This window comes from Drosophila subpulchrella, unplaced genomic scaffold (assembly GCF_014743375.2).
Source record: "Drosophila subpulchrella strain 33 F10 #4 breed RU33 unplaced genomic scaffold, RU_Dsub_v1.1 Primary Assembly Seq51, whole genome shotgun sequence".
In the NCBI taxonomy this organism is placed as follows: domain Eukaryota; kingdom Metazoa; phylum Arthropoda; class Insecta; order Diptera; family Drosophilidae; genus Drosophila; species Drosophila subpulchrella.
In genome coordinates, this window is record NW_023665688.1 from 307,963 (window position 1) to 323,345 (window position 15,383).

The 15,383-nt window shown below is 32.8% G+C and overlaps 1 protein-coding gene across 6 annotated transcripts in view; it reads right to left on the bottom strand.

Moving 5' to 3' along the window:
• The window catches only part of LOC119562480 (breast cancer anti-estrogen resistance protein 3), a 275,573-nt gene extending 261,427 nt beyond the window's left edge, over nucleotides 1-14,146 (bottom strand). For 2 of the 6 annotated variants that reach the window (XM_037875677.1, XM_037875680.1), the window contains exons 1-2: nucleotides 13,866-14,145; nucleotides 13,248-13,710 (exon numbers count right to left, since the gene is read on the bottom strand). In XM_037875677.1, coding sequence (XP_037731605.1) covers nucleotides 13,248-13,547 — 300 coding nt within the window. In that variant the 5' untranslated portion in view covers nucleotides 13,548-13,710; nucleotides 13,866-14,145. Of the gene's footprint in view, nucleotides 1-13,247; nucleotides 13,711-13,865 lie in introns of all 6 variants that reach the window. The other 4 variants (XM_037875675.1, XM_037875674.1, XM_037875679.1 and 1 more) reach the window with 4 other exon arrangements.
• Nucleotides 14,147-15,383: the final 1,237 nt, after the last annotated feature.

Consider the following 15,383-nt stretch of genomic DNA (forward strand, 5'->3'; position numbering starts at 1 on the left):
TTCTTCACTTGTGCACGAGGACATGTCCCAGGTGATTCCCAAGGTGATTCACAAGTGAAACTTTTTTTTTGGAACTGAAGGGTACATACATATGTACATACATAGATTTTACTGCAAAGAAAAGAAAAAAGAGCTGTACACAGAGAGAATTCTGACGTTCTGATCTGAGTTGAAAATGTTCTTAAAATGAGAACGGCATTTTTTGAGCTCAAAATGTTCTCATTGTGATTGAATCAAATTGAGTTTGTACTTAAAATTTGGTTAAACCAAAATTGTTCTCAAATCAAGAACGAAATGCTATACATTTATCACGTGGTTCTTAAATCAATTTCAATTTGTTCATAGAAACCCAATAATCTCAAAATGTTCTTAAAGTAAGAACGGAAAGGACTAAAAATAGAAGGAAGAGTGAGTGCAACTTTCGTTTCGACTTGAAATGGTTTGATGCGGATTTTTTATAACGTGTTAGTATCTTTCGGTTAACAGTTAGCACGCGTCAGACCCTTCTTCTTTGCTCTTCTTCTTCTGAACCATTCGGCGTTTCGATTTGTTTGTGCCGCATATATTGCAAAAAATAAAAAGTTAAAGTGATGGAAAGTGAAAGTGACGAGCAGTTGTTAAAGTTCCTGAAGGATATTGAAATGGAGTCCGTAAGAAAATTCCATGAAGGATAGTATAAATTCCTTAGTACGTAGAGCTTTAAAATAAAATACACTTTTACAGCTCTTTTTTTCTTTTCTTTCCAGTAAAATCTATGTATGTATATATGTATGGAATGTACATATAAATGCAAGTGTTTGCTGAATTGTTTTTAAAGATTGGCTGCATTGAGTGTATTTTTCAAGAATTTGGTAAGGACAAATTCATTCGTGTCCACGTGTGTTTATGTGTTCTACATACACATCTGTATGTATATATAAGCACATGTAAACAAAAACACTTATAATTGTCAGAAAATCGTAAAAAAAAACTTATAACTACTCTCACATTTCTTCTGTTATTTCCATTACATTAATTGTATATATACCTTAATATTATAAGAGACTTAAGCCTGTAATTAATCACATATTAAATACATATTAAATACATATACAAGGGTGGTCAAAAGTATTTTCACAAAAAAAAAGTTAAATATATTCATAATTTGAACTTACATCTTGTTAACTTTGGCATCAATGGAAAGGTAATTTAAATGCCGTTTGAATGATACAATACATTTCTTAACACATTCAGTACTTATTGAAAAGGACGAATTTGTGTAAAAATGTCCTTTTTGAACTTTTTTCCTCGACTTGAAAACTTAAATTTTTTGATGCAAAAAGTTTCTTCAAACAAAAATAATAGTAACTGCAAAAAGAATTTTTCAAAAATCATTTTGCTTATATTTTTTATGATTTTTAAAGGTGACACTGTCGGAAAAAATTTGTATGAAAAAGAGAAAAATATGGCTAAAATGCATGTTTCTAAGCATTTTCAAAAAATCATAAAAAATATAAGTAAAACGATTTTTGAAAAATTCTTTTTGCAGTTACTATTATTTTTTTTTGAAGAAACTTTTTGCATCAAAAAAGGGTATTCAATCTAGTATTTAGCTTATTTCAAGAACGATTTGAGCTCATTTTTTCGTTTTACAAGTCTAAAATGTTCTTTTGATCCCAAATTCAGATAAAATCAATATCAAAATGTTATCATAGTAATCCAAATATGTTTTTAAATTAAAACCAAAATCAACTTGAAAATGGAACGAAATCAACTCAATTCACTTTTTTAGTTCCTACCATTTCGTTCTAAAATTAAGAACATTCGGATCAAAATAAGAACATTTGTGCTTACACGGTTTTTAAGAACGAATGTGCTCAATTCAATCACAATGTTCTTGGTTTTTCCTCTCTTTGTAAAGGTGTATTTTATTTTAAAGCTCTAAGTACTAAGGAATTTATACTAACCTTCATGAAATTTTCTTACGGTCTCCATTTTAATATCCTTCAGGAACTTTATCAACTGCTCACTTTCACTTTCCATCACTTTAAACTTTTTGCAATATATGCGGCACAAACAAACAAAAACGCAGATGAAGTGTGCCAGCCGAATGGTTCAGAAGAAGAAGAGCAAAGAAGAAGCGTCTAACGCGTGCTAACTGTTAACCGAAAGATACTAACGCGTTATAAAATATCCGAAACACCATTTCAAGTGAAAATGCAACTCACTTTTTGTTCTATTTTTAGTCCTTTCCGTTCTTACTTTAAGAACATTTTGAGATTATTGGGTTTCTGAGAACAAATTGAATTTGATTTAAGAACCACGTGATAAATGTACAACATTTTGTTCTTGTTTTGAGAACAATTTTAAGTACAAACTCAACTTGATCCAATCACAAAGAGAACATTTTGAGCTCAAAAAATGTCTTTCTCATTTTAAGAACATTTTCAACTCAGATCAGAACGTTAGAATTCTCACTGTGCTGTTAAATACTTTCTAACGAATCTAGGGTACCCTTTCACTCTACGAGTAACGGGTATAATTACAAACTAATTTGGTTATTCTCAAATTGAAATTGCATTCCTTTAATTTCATTTAAACAAATACATATACATTTTTAAACAAAAAGATTCACGGCCTTGCCTCACACATTTCCGCTACACTCTTATTAATAAATTGAATATATTTATTTTCTAGCACCAGTCGGAATATTAAAAAAAAAACGTTTATAGAAAAGTCCTTGCAGAAATTTAAAAATTTTGGAATTAAAAGGTAAGAAATCAATAAAATATTTGCATTGTGTAAAAGGTCCTTGGGGAAACCACAAAAAAATAAAACGCCAAAACCCCTACCTCTATGGTGGTGTGGAATTGAGGAATGTTTGAAATTTAGTTTAATTAGCAAGGATAAAAAGAAGTCAAAAGTAAAGGATTATATAACGATCTGTTAACAAAATTTCTGCAGGCGAAGCTGCGGGCGACCTTGCCAGTAGTATATATCAAGCAAAAACACCTTTTAACGGGGTACAAATCTAGTGACGATCGCACCTTCAACAAGAAAAAGTTCTGATATCAACTTTTGTGACGAAAATAAGATCTACTGAATAAATACGGTTTTAAAATTTTTCTCATTCGATACGCTTTATCAAAATCGTACAGCTTAACAAAGGCAAATTGAATTGCAGAGTGCCGAACGTAAAAAATTTAGAAAGTATTTTTATATGTATATCGTATAATACAGGGGTTCCAAAAGCGGTAGAACTAAGGATTCTTATTCAAAGTTTTTTTGAGTAATCAAAAAAAGATTTAAAAAAATATGAATAAAAAAGCTTTCGCGCATAACTTTTTAACGGTGGTATTTAGACAAATCGAAATACTTTTCTAACAACATATAGCGAAGGCTTAATGCCTTTGCAGTTCACAAGTTACGTGTGTACGAAACTTAGCTAATTATAGCTGTTTTTCAGGACCCTTAAATAACGTTTTGGGACAAAACGAAGTCCCCCAAAGGAGTCGAGGCACTCGACTCGTTACAGCTAAAGGGACCAAGGGGAGATGGAGATGTGCAAGCAGCAAAGCGAGATTGTAATGCTCCACCTGCGATCTTAATACATGTTTATGCACAGAGAAAAAAAAATACCAAAACTGGTCATCAATCGGGTATTTTTTCATATCAATTTTGATCCCTTATGTTGCCATATCATACTCATATTTTCGAACATATGACATTGATATTTTCGAACATGTCAATTTGGTATTTTTCATACCAGATTGATATGAGCACATATCAAAGTTGTGACCAAATTGTGGTATTTTTTAAAATCCAACTGATATGCTTTCATATCAAACTGATATGCTTTCACATCAAACTGATATGCTTTCATATCAAACTGATATTTTAAACTAATTTCTTTTTTCTTTAACATTTCTTTTATTTTAACATGTTATGTTTTTCCATATCAAATTTATACTTTTTCATAATAAACTGATATTTTATCATATAAATTTGAACTTTTAATCATTTTAACACGTTATGTTTTTCTATATTAAACTGGTATTCTTTCATATCAAACTGATATTTTGTCAAATCAATTCGACACTTAACTCATACCCAGCTTTATATTAAAATCATTTTATTGAGAGAAACAAATTTGTAGTTTTATTTAAATTTTATTTTCATTCAAAGTCTTATGTTACATATAAAAATCGTTGTAACTTAAAATAACTTATCATAATTAAATAAACTAAAATATTTTTCTTCTTATCATTTTAAGACCAGTTGGTGTGTAATATACATGAATTGGTGGGCCTTCAAATTCAAAACATTCCATGATTTAAATAAGACAACCTATAAATGAAAAAAAAGATACAAAATATATTCCAATATAGGAGAAGCTTAACGCTTATATGTCTGTATTCAAAGGACAGTGCTAAAAAATATGTAATTAACTAAAGAGTATATGTTACTGATTTAAATATTCAATAAACTTGATAATACTGGCATTCTTTACATCGTAGCTTGTTGTAATATTATAAAAATCAATTTGCAAAAATGACCAAACAAGAATAGATTCATTAGAGTACTTAAGATTAAAGACGTGAAAGGTCTTAAAGCAACAATCTAATGCCTTTAAAAAAGATTTAAATTTCAATGTTTGCTTTCCAATGATAATGTAGAAATCGGTTAGGCTAGTCAAATCTATTCCAACTACTACAATAAAGGGTTGAATTGTAGTATTTTAGTTTTAATATGGAGAACACTACTGCTTATGGAGTCCTGGATGGTGCAACTCCGAAGAAGCTGTATAAAGTATATGTCTTTCACTACTATCTCGTAGTAGGCCTTAAACTTTACAATGGATTGTTCCCATAAGCATGTAAGTTTAAAAGCTTTGTCTTGGTGAATCGATTTGAAATCTATGTTGATCTGCAACATTCAAATTAAATGTTAGAGTCTTATATATACAATTAATAGAAAATGACAAAATTTCTACGAACATCACAAACATTTCCAAGGGACATTACAAACATTTACTAGGACATCACAAACCATCACATACGTCCAAACCATCAAATTTGCTTACAAAGATATGTCCGAGAGACTGCTTATATATTGGAAACTCGTTAAATATTGCTTCAATGTCGTTTGACCCCTGCTTGATGAAGTTTTGGCGATAACTCGTCGTAGCTTCCCATAAAGTTATACAATCTTCTTCAGTTCCGTTGTACAACTTAAGAGTACTAACAATTTCAAGGACTTCTTGTGAATATACTTCTGGCTCAACTGCTTCAATGCTGGAACTAATATATCCCATAACCAGTTTTCTTTTTCTATTTAAATTATGAACTTTATTAAATAGAATTCCACTGGGGTTTGATTTCCCATTCTCTTTTCTACTCAAAAAATAAATATCTTTGTTTTCTGTTGGAAATATTGATACAATTTCTTCTGAAAGTTTTTTTATCTCTCCATATCTCGGTATTCTATAACACTGCGAGCTAACATTGTAATAACTTTCTTTTATGATTGAGAGAATTTTTTGTCGGTTATCTGCCGATAATTTTCCCTTTACTTGAAATTATTTGCCTTCCAATGTCGCAGGACTGAAGAATCAACAAAGCACTCTAGATTAACGTATAGAACCACAAAAAATAAATTATATATATATATATATATATATATATATATATACATGTGTAAGCCATCATTAGTTGAGACTTATTTTTGCAATATATTCCTAGAGTGTGGATACAACTACGAAAGGCTGCAGTACATTAGTGCATCAGATCTTGATATAATATTTTCCAAGGGAGAACATCTTGGTCTGAAATCCGAGTTCCGCGAGAAGCTCCAAAAATGGAAGCGAGCACAAGTTAGTTTAATTTTTAATATTTTCATAATAGGTTGTAATAATTTCAAATTTTAGCACATTGATGTCTGCGCAGGGGATACGACACCAACATATAAAGAAAAGGTGACATTATTAGTTCTAACTAATGGTTTCTAGCTTAAATATTATTAACTTTAATCAGTGTTTATATAATTTATTTTTTGTGGTTCTATACGTTAATCTAGAGTGCTTTGTTGATTCTTCAGTCCTGCGACATTGGAAGGCAAATAATTTCAAGTAAAGGGAAAATTATCGGCAGATAACCGAGAAAAAATCCTCTCAATCATAAAAGAAAGTTATTACAATGTTAGCTCGCAGTGTTATAGAATACCGAGATATGGAGAGATAAAAAAACTTTCAGAAGAAATTGTATCAATATTTCCAACAGAAAACAAAGATATTTATTTTTTGAGTAGAAAAGAGAATGGGAAATCAAACCCCAGTGGAATTCTATTTAATAAAGTTCATAATTTAAATAGAAAAAGAAAACTGGTTATGGGATATATTAGTTCCAGCATTGAAGCAGTTGAGCCAGAAGTATATTCACAAGAAGTCCTTGAAATTGTTAGTACTCTTAAGTTGTACAACGGAACTGAAGAAGATTGTATAACTTTATGGGAAGCTACGACGAGTTATCGCCAAAACTTCATCAAGCAGGGGTCAAACGACATTGAAGCAATATTTAACGAGTTTCCAATATATAAGCAGTCTCTCGGACATATCTTTGTAAGCAAATTTGATGGTTTGGACGTATGTGATGGTTTGTGATGTCCTAGTAAATGTTTGTAATGTCCCTTGGAAATGTTTGTGATGTTCGTAGAAATTTTGTCATTTTCTATTAATTGTATATATAAGACTCTAACATTTAATTTGAATGTTGCAGATCAACATAGATTTCAAATCGATTCACCAAGACAAAGCTTTTAAACTTACATGCTTATGGGAACAATCCATTGTAAAGTTTAAGGCCTACTACGAGATAGTAGTGAAAGACATATACTTTATACAGCTTCTTCGGAGTTGCACCATCCAGGACTCCATAAGCAGTAGTGTTCTCCATATTAAAACTAAAATACTATAATTCAACCCTTTATTGTAGTAGTTGGAATAGATTTGACTAGCCTAACCGATTTCTACATTATCATTGGAAAGCAAACATTGAAATTTAAATCTTTTTTAAAGGCATTAGATTGTTGCTTTAAGACCTTTCACGTCTTTAATCTTAAGTACTCTAATGAATCTATTCTTGTTTGGTCATTTTTGCAAATTTATTTTTATAATATTACAACAAGCTACGATGTAAAGAATGCCAGTATTATCAAGTTTATTGAATATTTAAATCAGTAACATATACTCTTTAGTTAATTACATATTTTTTAGCACTGTCCTTTGAATACAGACATATAAGCGTTAAGCTTCTCCTATATTGGAATATATTTTGTATCTTTTTTTTCATTTATAGGTTGTCTTATTTAAATCATGGAATGTTTTGAATTTGAAGGCCCACCAATTCATGTATATTACACACCAACTGGTCTTAAAATGATAAGAAGAAAAATATTTTAGTTTATTTAATTATGATAAGTAATTTTAAGTTACAACGATTTTTATATGTAACATAAGACTTTGAATGAAAATAAAATTTAAATAAAAATACAAATTTGTTTCTCTCAATAAAATGATTTCAATATAAAGCTGGGTATGAGTTAAGTGTCGAATTGATTTGACAAAATATCAGTTTGATATGAAAGAATACCAGTTTAATATAGAAAAACATAACGTGTTAAAATGATTAAAAGTTCAAATTTATATGATAAAATATCAGTTTATTATGAAAAAGTATAAATTTGATATGGAAAAACATAACATGTTAAAATAAAAGAAATGTTAAAGAAAAAAGAAATTAGTTTAAAATATCAGTTTGATATGAAAGCATATCAGTTTGATGTGAAAGCATATCAGTTTGATATGAAAGCATATCAGTTGGATATTAAAAAATACCACAATTTGGTCACAACTTTGATATGTGCTCATATCAATCTGGTATGAAAAATACCAAATTGACATGTTCGAAAATATCAATGTCATATGTTCGAAAATATGAGTATGATATGGCAACATAAGGGATCAAAATTGATATGAAAAAATACCCGATTGATGACCAGTTTTGGTATTTTTTTTTCTCTGTGCATAAACATGTATTAAGATCGCAGGTGGAGCATTACAATCTCGCTTTGCTGCTTGCACATCTCAATCTCCCCTTGGTCCCTTTAGCTGTAACGAGTCGAGTGCCTCGACTCCTTTGGGGGACTTCGTTTTGTCCCAAAACGTTATTTAAGGGTCCTGAAAAACAGCTATAATTAGCTAAGTTTCGTACACACGTAACTTGTGAACTGCAAAGGCATTAAGCCTTCGCTATATGTTGTTAGAAAAGTATTTCGATTTGTCTAAATACCACCGTTAAAAAGTTATGGGCGAAAGCTTTTTTATTCATATTTTTTTAAATCTTTTTTTGATTACTCAAAAAAACTTTGAATAAGAATCCTTAGTTCTACCGCTTTTGGAACCCCTGTATTATACGATATACATATAAAAATACTTTCTAAATTTTTTACGTTCGGCACTCTGCAATTCAATTTTCCTTTGTTAAGCTGTACGATTTTGATAAAGCGTATCGAATGAGAAAAATTTTAAAACCGTATTTATTCAGTAGATCTTATTTTCGTCACAAAAGTTGATATCAGAACTTTTTCTTGTTGAAGGTGCGATCGTCACTAGATTTGTACCCCGTTAAAAGGTGTTTTTGCTTGATATATACTACTGGCAAGGTCGCCCGCAGCTTCGCCTGCAGAAATTTTGTTAACAGATCGTTATATAATCCTTTACTTTTGACTTCTTTTTATCCTTGCTAATTAAACTAAATTTCAAACATTCCTCAATTCCACACCACCATAGAGGTAGGGGTTTTGGCGTTTTATTTTTTTGTGGTTTCCCCAAGGACCTTTTACACAATGCAAATATTTTATTGATTTCTTACCTTTTAATTCCAAAATTTTTAAATTTCTGCAAGGACTTTTCTATAAACGTTTTTTTTTAATATTCCGACTGGTGCTAGAAAATAAATATATTCAATTTATTAATAAGAGTGTAGCGGAAATGTGTGAGGCAAGGCCGTGAATCTTTTTGTTTAAAAATGTATATGTATTTGTTTAAATGAAATTAAAGGAATGCAATTTCAATTTGAGAATAACCAAATTAGTTTGTAATTATACCCGTTACTCGTAGAGTGAAAGGGTACCCTAGATTCGTTAGAAAGTATTTAACAGCACAGTGAGAATTCTAACGTTCTGATTTGAGTTGAAAATGTTCTTAAAATGAGAAAGACATTTTTTGAGCTCAAAATGTTCTCTTTGTGATTGGATCAAGTTGAGTTTGTACTTAAAATTGTTCTCAAAACAAGAACAAAATGTTGTACATTTATCACGTGGTTCTTAAATCAAATTCAATTTGTTCTCAGAAACCCAATAATCTCAAAATGTTCTTAAAGTAAGAACGGAAAGGACTAAAAATAGAACAAAAAGTGAGTTGCATTTTCACTTGAAATGGTGTTTCGGATATTTTATAACGCGTTAGTATCTTTCGGTTAACAGTTAGCACGCGTTAGACGCTTCTTCTTTGCTCTTCTTCTTCTGAACCATTCGGCTGGCACACTTCATCTGCGTTTTTGTTTGTTTGTGCCGCATATATTGCAAAAAGTTTAAAGTGATGGAAAGTGAAAGTGACGAGCAGTTGTTAAAGTTCCTGAAGGATATTAAAATGGAGACCGTAAGAAAATTTCATGAAGGTTAGTATAAATTCCTTAGTACTTAGAGCTTTAAAATAAAATACACCTTTACACAGAGAGGAAAAACCAAGAACATTGTGATTGAATTGAGCACATTCGTTCTTAAAAACCGTGTATATATGTGTATATATGTGCACATATGTTGATTTATAAAAACCTAAAAGCAGGTCAAGCACAACCAAATCGACCTCGTGGTCCGTAAGGAATTGAAGCAAAAGTGGATCCTCCATGGTACTTCGACAAACTAAGGCACAAATAAAGAAAATTAGTTAATATTATACATACTTACCAAGTAATTACTATTATGAGCACCTTAAACTTTTCTTTTGTCACGTTTTACACTAAAACTGACGCAGTAAATAAAAGTGGGACCACCGCATACAAAGCGTAATTATACCGTAATATACACAAATAGGACGAATTTACAGTCATACTATTTTTTCGAAGACTTTTCGATGTTACCTTTGATATGAAATCTTATCAACTTGCCAAGTATTCATATCATTATGATACGGATTCATATTAACATTTGAAGTTGATATGATTTCGTATCATATTGATATGAATTCGAATCATTTTGATATGAAAAAATTGATATGTGAAAATTGAGGAGACAATATCAAACGGGTATTGTTCCGTTTTTTTCTCTGTGTGTGGGTGGCAGACAGTTTTAAGCCTTATGGGCGTTAGAGTGGGCATGGTATTGCAAAAACTAAAAGGATTGCATACCAAGACTTAAAAAAAACATTTATTTCGGGAGAAAGAGCGGTGAAAAAGTAAAAGTTAAAATTTTGAAGATTTGATCTGTTGGGGCCGGTGGGGATAAATACCCCCAACTATAAACATACTTGTATTTTCACTTAAAATATGCGTCGAATGACACCTCAACTGTCAAAAAAAACATCTATAAATAGCTAAAAATAAAAAAAGCTAAATACATTTTGTACACCCGTAACTTGTGAACTACTAGAAAGGTATTTTAAAGTACTTTATACGCTTTTCTAACATAATTTGTCTAAGTACTACCGTTTAAAAATGAGCAAAAGCTTTTTTTTAAGTTTTTTTTATATTTTTTTTGACTTTCCATCCAGCTACAGGTTCTATATGTCGTTAGAAAAGTACTTCGAAATACTTTGTACGCCTTGTTAACATGATTTGTCTAAATACCGTTGTTTAGAAATTATCTGTTTATCTCTTTTTTTAGTTACTTATTATTTTTCAAGATTCCTCTACTTTGGACAACATTGAATTTTGTACGTGTGTATCCAAACGCTATTTTAGGGTCATGGAATCATTTAGAAACTTGAACTCTACGGCTTTTGGGAAAGTATATTTATTATATGATTGATGTTTAAATCAAAAACTTCTGATATCAAACAAAACACCTCTTAACGAGGTAAAAATCTAGTGACGATTGCACTTTCAGCAAACAAAAATTCGGATATCAACTTTTGTGACGAAAATGTATTATACGATCTACTAAATAAATATTCTTTCTAAATTGTTGACATTCGGCACGCTGCGCCGGAATCTTCAGAATCTGCATGCCTAATCCCAGTATTGCAGCTTTTATACACAGAGAAAATAAAATACCAAAACTGGTCATCAATCGGGTGTTTTTGTATATCAATTTTGATCCCTTATGTTGCCATATCATATTCATATTTTCGAACATATGAAATTGATATTTTCGAACATGTCAATTTGGTATTTTTCATACCAGATTGATATGCGCACATATCAAATCTGTGACCAAATTGTGTTATTTTTAAATATCCAACTGATATGCTTTCATATCAAACTGATATACCTTCATATCAGATTGATATGTTTGTAATATTAATATTAATCAGTTTTGTTTTTACTTTTTTAATCTTATAAACAAATAAATATTGAAAACCCATAAGATCGCTGTAAATATTTATTTTTTATATATTTCGGATCACTTATAAAAATAAATCCAGGACTTAGCAATAAATGACCGATAACGCTGTACTCGGATGCCTCCTGTAGCTTTGCAGCAGCGCCAGGAAGACCTTCTTCTGTCCTCGATAGAAGTTTCCCAGCAAAGTGGGGGACGCCAACTTGCCCAGTTCGGCATCTTGGCCAGCCATTTGACTTTGAGTAGTGCAGTCTGTGTTGTCAGCCACCGAAAAGCACGTTACAGTGTCCAAGAAATAAATATGTTAGAATAAGACAAACATCAAGTAAGTACAATTGAAAATGAGATACTTACCATTTGCAAAAAAAATAAATAACATATGTAAATGTTTCACTTTGTACATTTTCACTTTTCGTCAAAAAATATCTTTAGTACCATACTAATAAATAAATACACAAAAAATACGAAAGCACAGTCATACTTTTTTTTTCGAAAACTTTTCGATGTTACTTTTGATATGAAAAACATATCAAATTAATACGAATTTATATTAAAATAATGCAAAATCATATCAATTAGAAATGTTGATATGAATCCGTATCATGTTGATATGAATTCGTATTAATTTGATATGTAAAAGGTGATATGGGAAAATTGAGGAGACAATATCAAACGGGTATTGTTCCGTTTTTTTCTCTGTGTAGTTTCCGAGATTACAGCTTTTATACGGACATGACTAGATCGACTTGGCTAGTGATCCTGATCAAGAATGTATATATCCTATGGGGTCGGAAACGCTCTACCTGTTACATACTTTCCGACAAATCTAGTATACCCTTTTACTCTAGAGTAACGGTTGTCATCGAAGCGTATTTTAGGTGAAAATACAACTAAACTAATGAACTTGTGCATTTATCTACGAACCAAATGTTCTAATTTTTTACACTTTCACCGCTCTTTCTCCCAAACCATTTCATTTTTTTTTAAGTCTCGGTATGCAATCCTTTAAGTTTCGATTCATGTATCACTCGTAACGATCGGAAGATTACAGTAGATTATCATTTCTTCCTGTATATATAGTTGTCGTCTTCCCACACTCTCCTGGTAAGCTTCGTCACTACGTGGACTGCCGTCCACAGTGATTTCCTTCTGTCTGTCGTATGAACACATAAGTCTCGGACTCTATAAAAGCTAGAAAGTTGGGACTAGTCATGCAGATTCTAGAGATTCTCTCGCAGCGGAAGTTTGTTTCAGCGGGGTGCCACGCCCACTTAAACGCCTGTAACGCGCCCACATTTTTGTTCTTTGTATGAAAAGTAAATGAGATTATGTTTTGTTCAAATCGGACCATCCGTTAAAAAGTTAAGCCCAAATAAGGAAATTGTATTGTATTATTTATCAATACATTTCTACCTATCTACACATTCTTATGACCGAGCATTGTAATCGCCACTAGTTTGCTGCAACGAAAAAGTTGCTTTTCTGCTCGCAAATCTGCATCTCCCTTTCGCTACCTTTAGGTGAGTAACGGGTATCTGATAGTCGGATCTCGACTATATAGTTCTTTCTTGTTTTGTTGTCCATTCGAAAGCATAACATCTACAGAAATCACTAATAACTGTGCAAAGTCCAACTGGCTTTTCCGAACTCACCTTGTTCAGTACGAAATGCAGAACGGCTGCTTTGCTACGGCAGCTGAGCACGTAGTTGTCACGCTGGGAGGCGCAGTCGCGGACCAGGAAGTCGCCCTCGCGCTGTACAATGTCCTCCGCTCGCTGGCGGGGCAGGGCTCCGTGGTACCACGCGTAGGAACGTAGTTCGCGGGTGTCCAGGCTCAGCTCCCATTCGAGTGCCCTTTTCAGGGCAATGGCCTCCTGTTGCTCACTGGGACTGGGACTGGGCTGTGCGGTGGCCAGCGGGGTGGAAGCGTTGCTGCTGCCGTAGCTCTCCATCTTGCCGTCTTTGATGGCCCAATGCGGAACTCAGGTATTCGTAGCAGGGTGAGAGTTAAATTCCCTTATTTTGGGTAATTTGGTTTTAACACAGGCTATTCCTCTCGCAAGCGGGTCAAGAGAAATTAGCTCCCACAGGATGTGCTCTTTAATATATGAACAACTAAATGTGTAAAATTTTTTTGTTAAACTCAAGTTGTGTTAATAATGTTTTACGAAAACTAATTTCGGTTTAGACATCTAAATCTTCATTTAAAAAACATACCACAGTAATGCATTCGTTTTTATAAAAATGAACGCTATCCTTGGCTTACTTACCAGCTACGCCCATTTTGCATTACGCCCAAACTTCATAGCAAAGTTCTTTATGTAGATTTTTAGAGGGTTCTAGAGTTCTTTATCACACAGCTGACCTTTTAACGGGAGTGCACTTTTTAACCCTGTCGTAATGTAGTAGACTGATGTCTTTGTCGCTCAAATATGCTTTAACAAGTTTAGGACAATAACCTCGAGTGTGGTGTACATTTAGGGGTTGCTCACTGCTTTCTCCTGCACATCACTGCGCGCTGTTTGTTTCGGGTTTTGCCTTTAAATTTCACGATAGTTTGAAGTCCTTTTATGGGAAATTTGGAGCATGCGCGAACTATATGTTATTGATTTCTATGCAATAGAAAAGGAAATTTTGTGGATGTTGTGTATCGTAACTTACTACTACTGAAATGAAATTTTTGCAAATCAAATCATACTCTTCCGCAGAAATGTACCTTTTATGACGTAAGGGAAAGATGTTTACTCCGTTATGGAAGGAAACAATACATGTATCTGCTTCGGCAAGCTGAAGTTTGTATACCCTTGCAGGTATAAGAAATAATCAATGTTAGTAACACCATGTTACATTTTTAAGAATGGTTGCTAGCTTCAGTGATATTAAAAAAAATAGTTATTTTATTATTTCTCTGGCCGTTTCTTTGACAGCTATATGTATGTTAGAGTCGTCCGATTTTTATAGAATTTTTTCGAAATTCTTAAAAAAAAAAAAAAGTGGGAGAACGCTATAGTCGAGTACCTCGGCTATTAGATACCCGTTACTCAGCTTAAGGGACCAAAGGGAAATGGAGATATGCAAGCAGCAATGCGAGATTTAAATGCGCCACCTACCGGCGGAAGACAGACTTAAGCGTTGTGGGCGTTAGGGTAGGCGTGGCAAATTTTTTTTTTTATCTAGCATGAAAACTGTGGGCGCCAAAGGTTTGGGCGGTTTGTGGGCGTTTTAGTGGGCGTGGCATATTCGCGTAACGAAATTGCGCTGCGTAGAAGGCTACGGAATCTAAATCTGAGATCCCAATTCTCTATCTATGATAGTTTCCGAGATATCCACGTTCATACTTACGACTTTTTGAAGTTTGGGGCGGTTTGTGGGCGATAAAGTGGGCGTGGCAAACATTTTTTGGGTCAATCAATAGGTATTGATGAGAACAATACATTTCAGTTAAAATTTTTATTTTAGCATCAAAACTGTAGGAGCCACAGTTTTGGGCGGTTTGTGGGCGTAAAAGTGGGCGTGGCACTCTACTGAAACAAACTTGCGCTGCGTAAGAAGCTCAGGAATCCGCACGCCGAATCTCAATAACCTAGCTCTCATAGTTACCAAGATCTCAGCGTTCATCCGGACAGACGGACAGACGGACATGGCTAGATCGACTCGGCTAGTGATCCTGATCAAGAATATATATACTTTATGGGGTCGGAAACGATTCCTTCTGCCTGTTACATACTTTCCGACGAATCTAGTATACCCTTTTACTCTACGAGTAACGGGTATAATTATTCCCAATA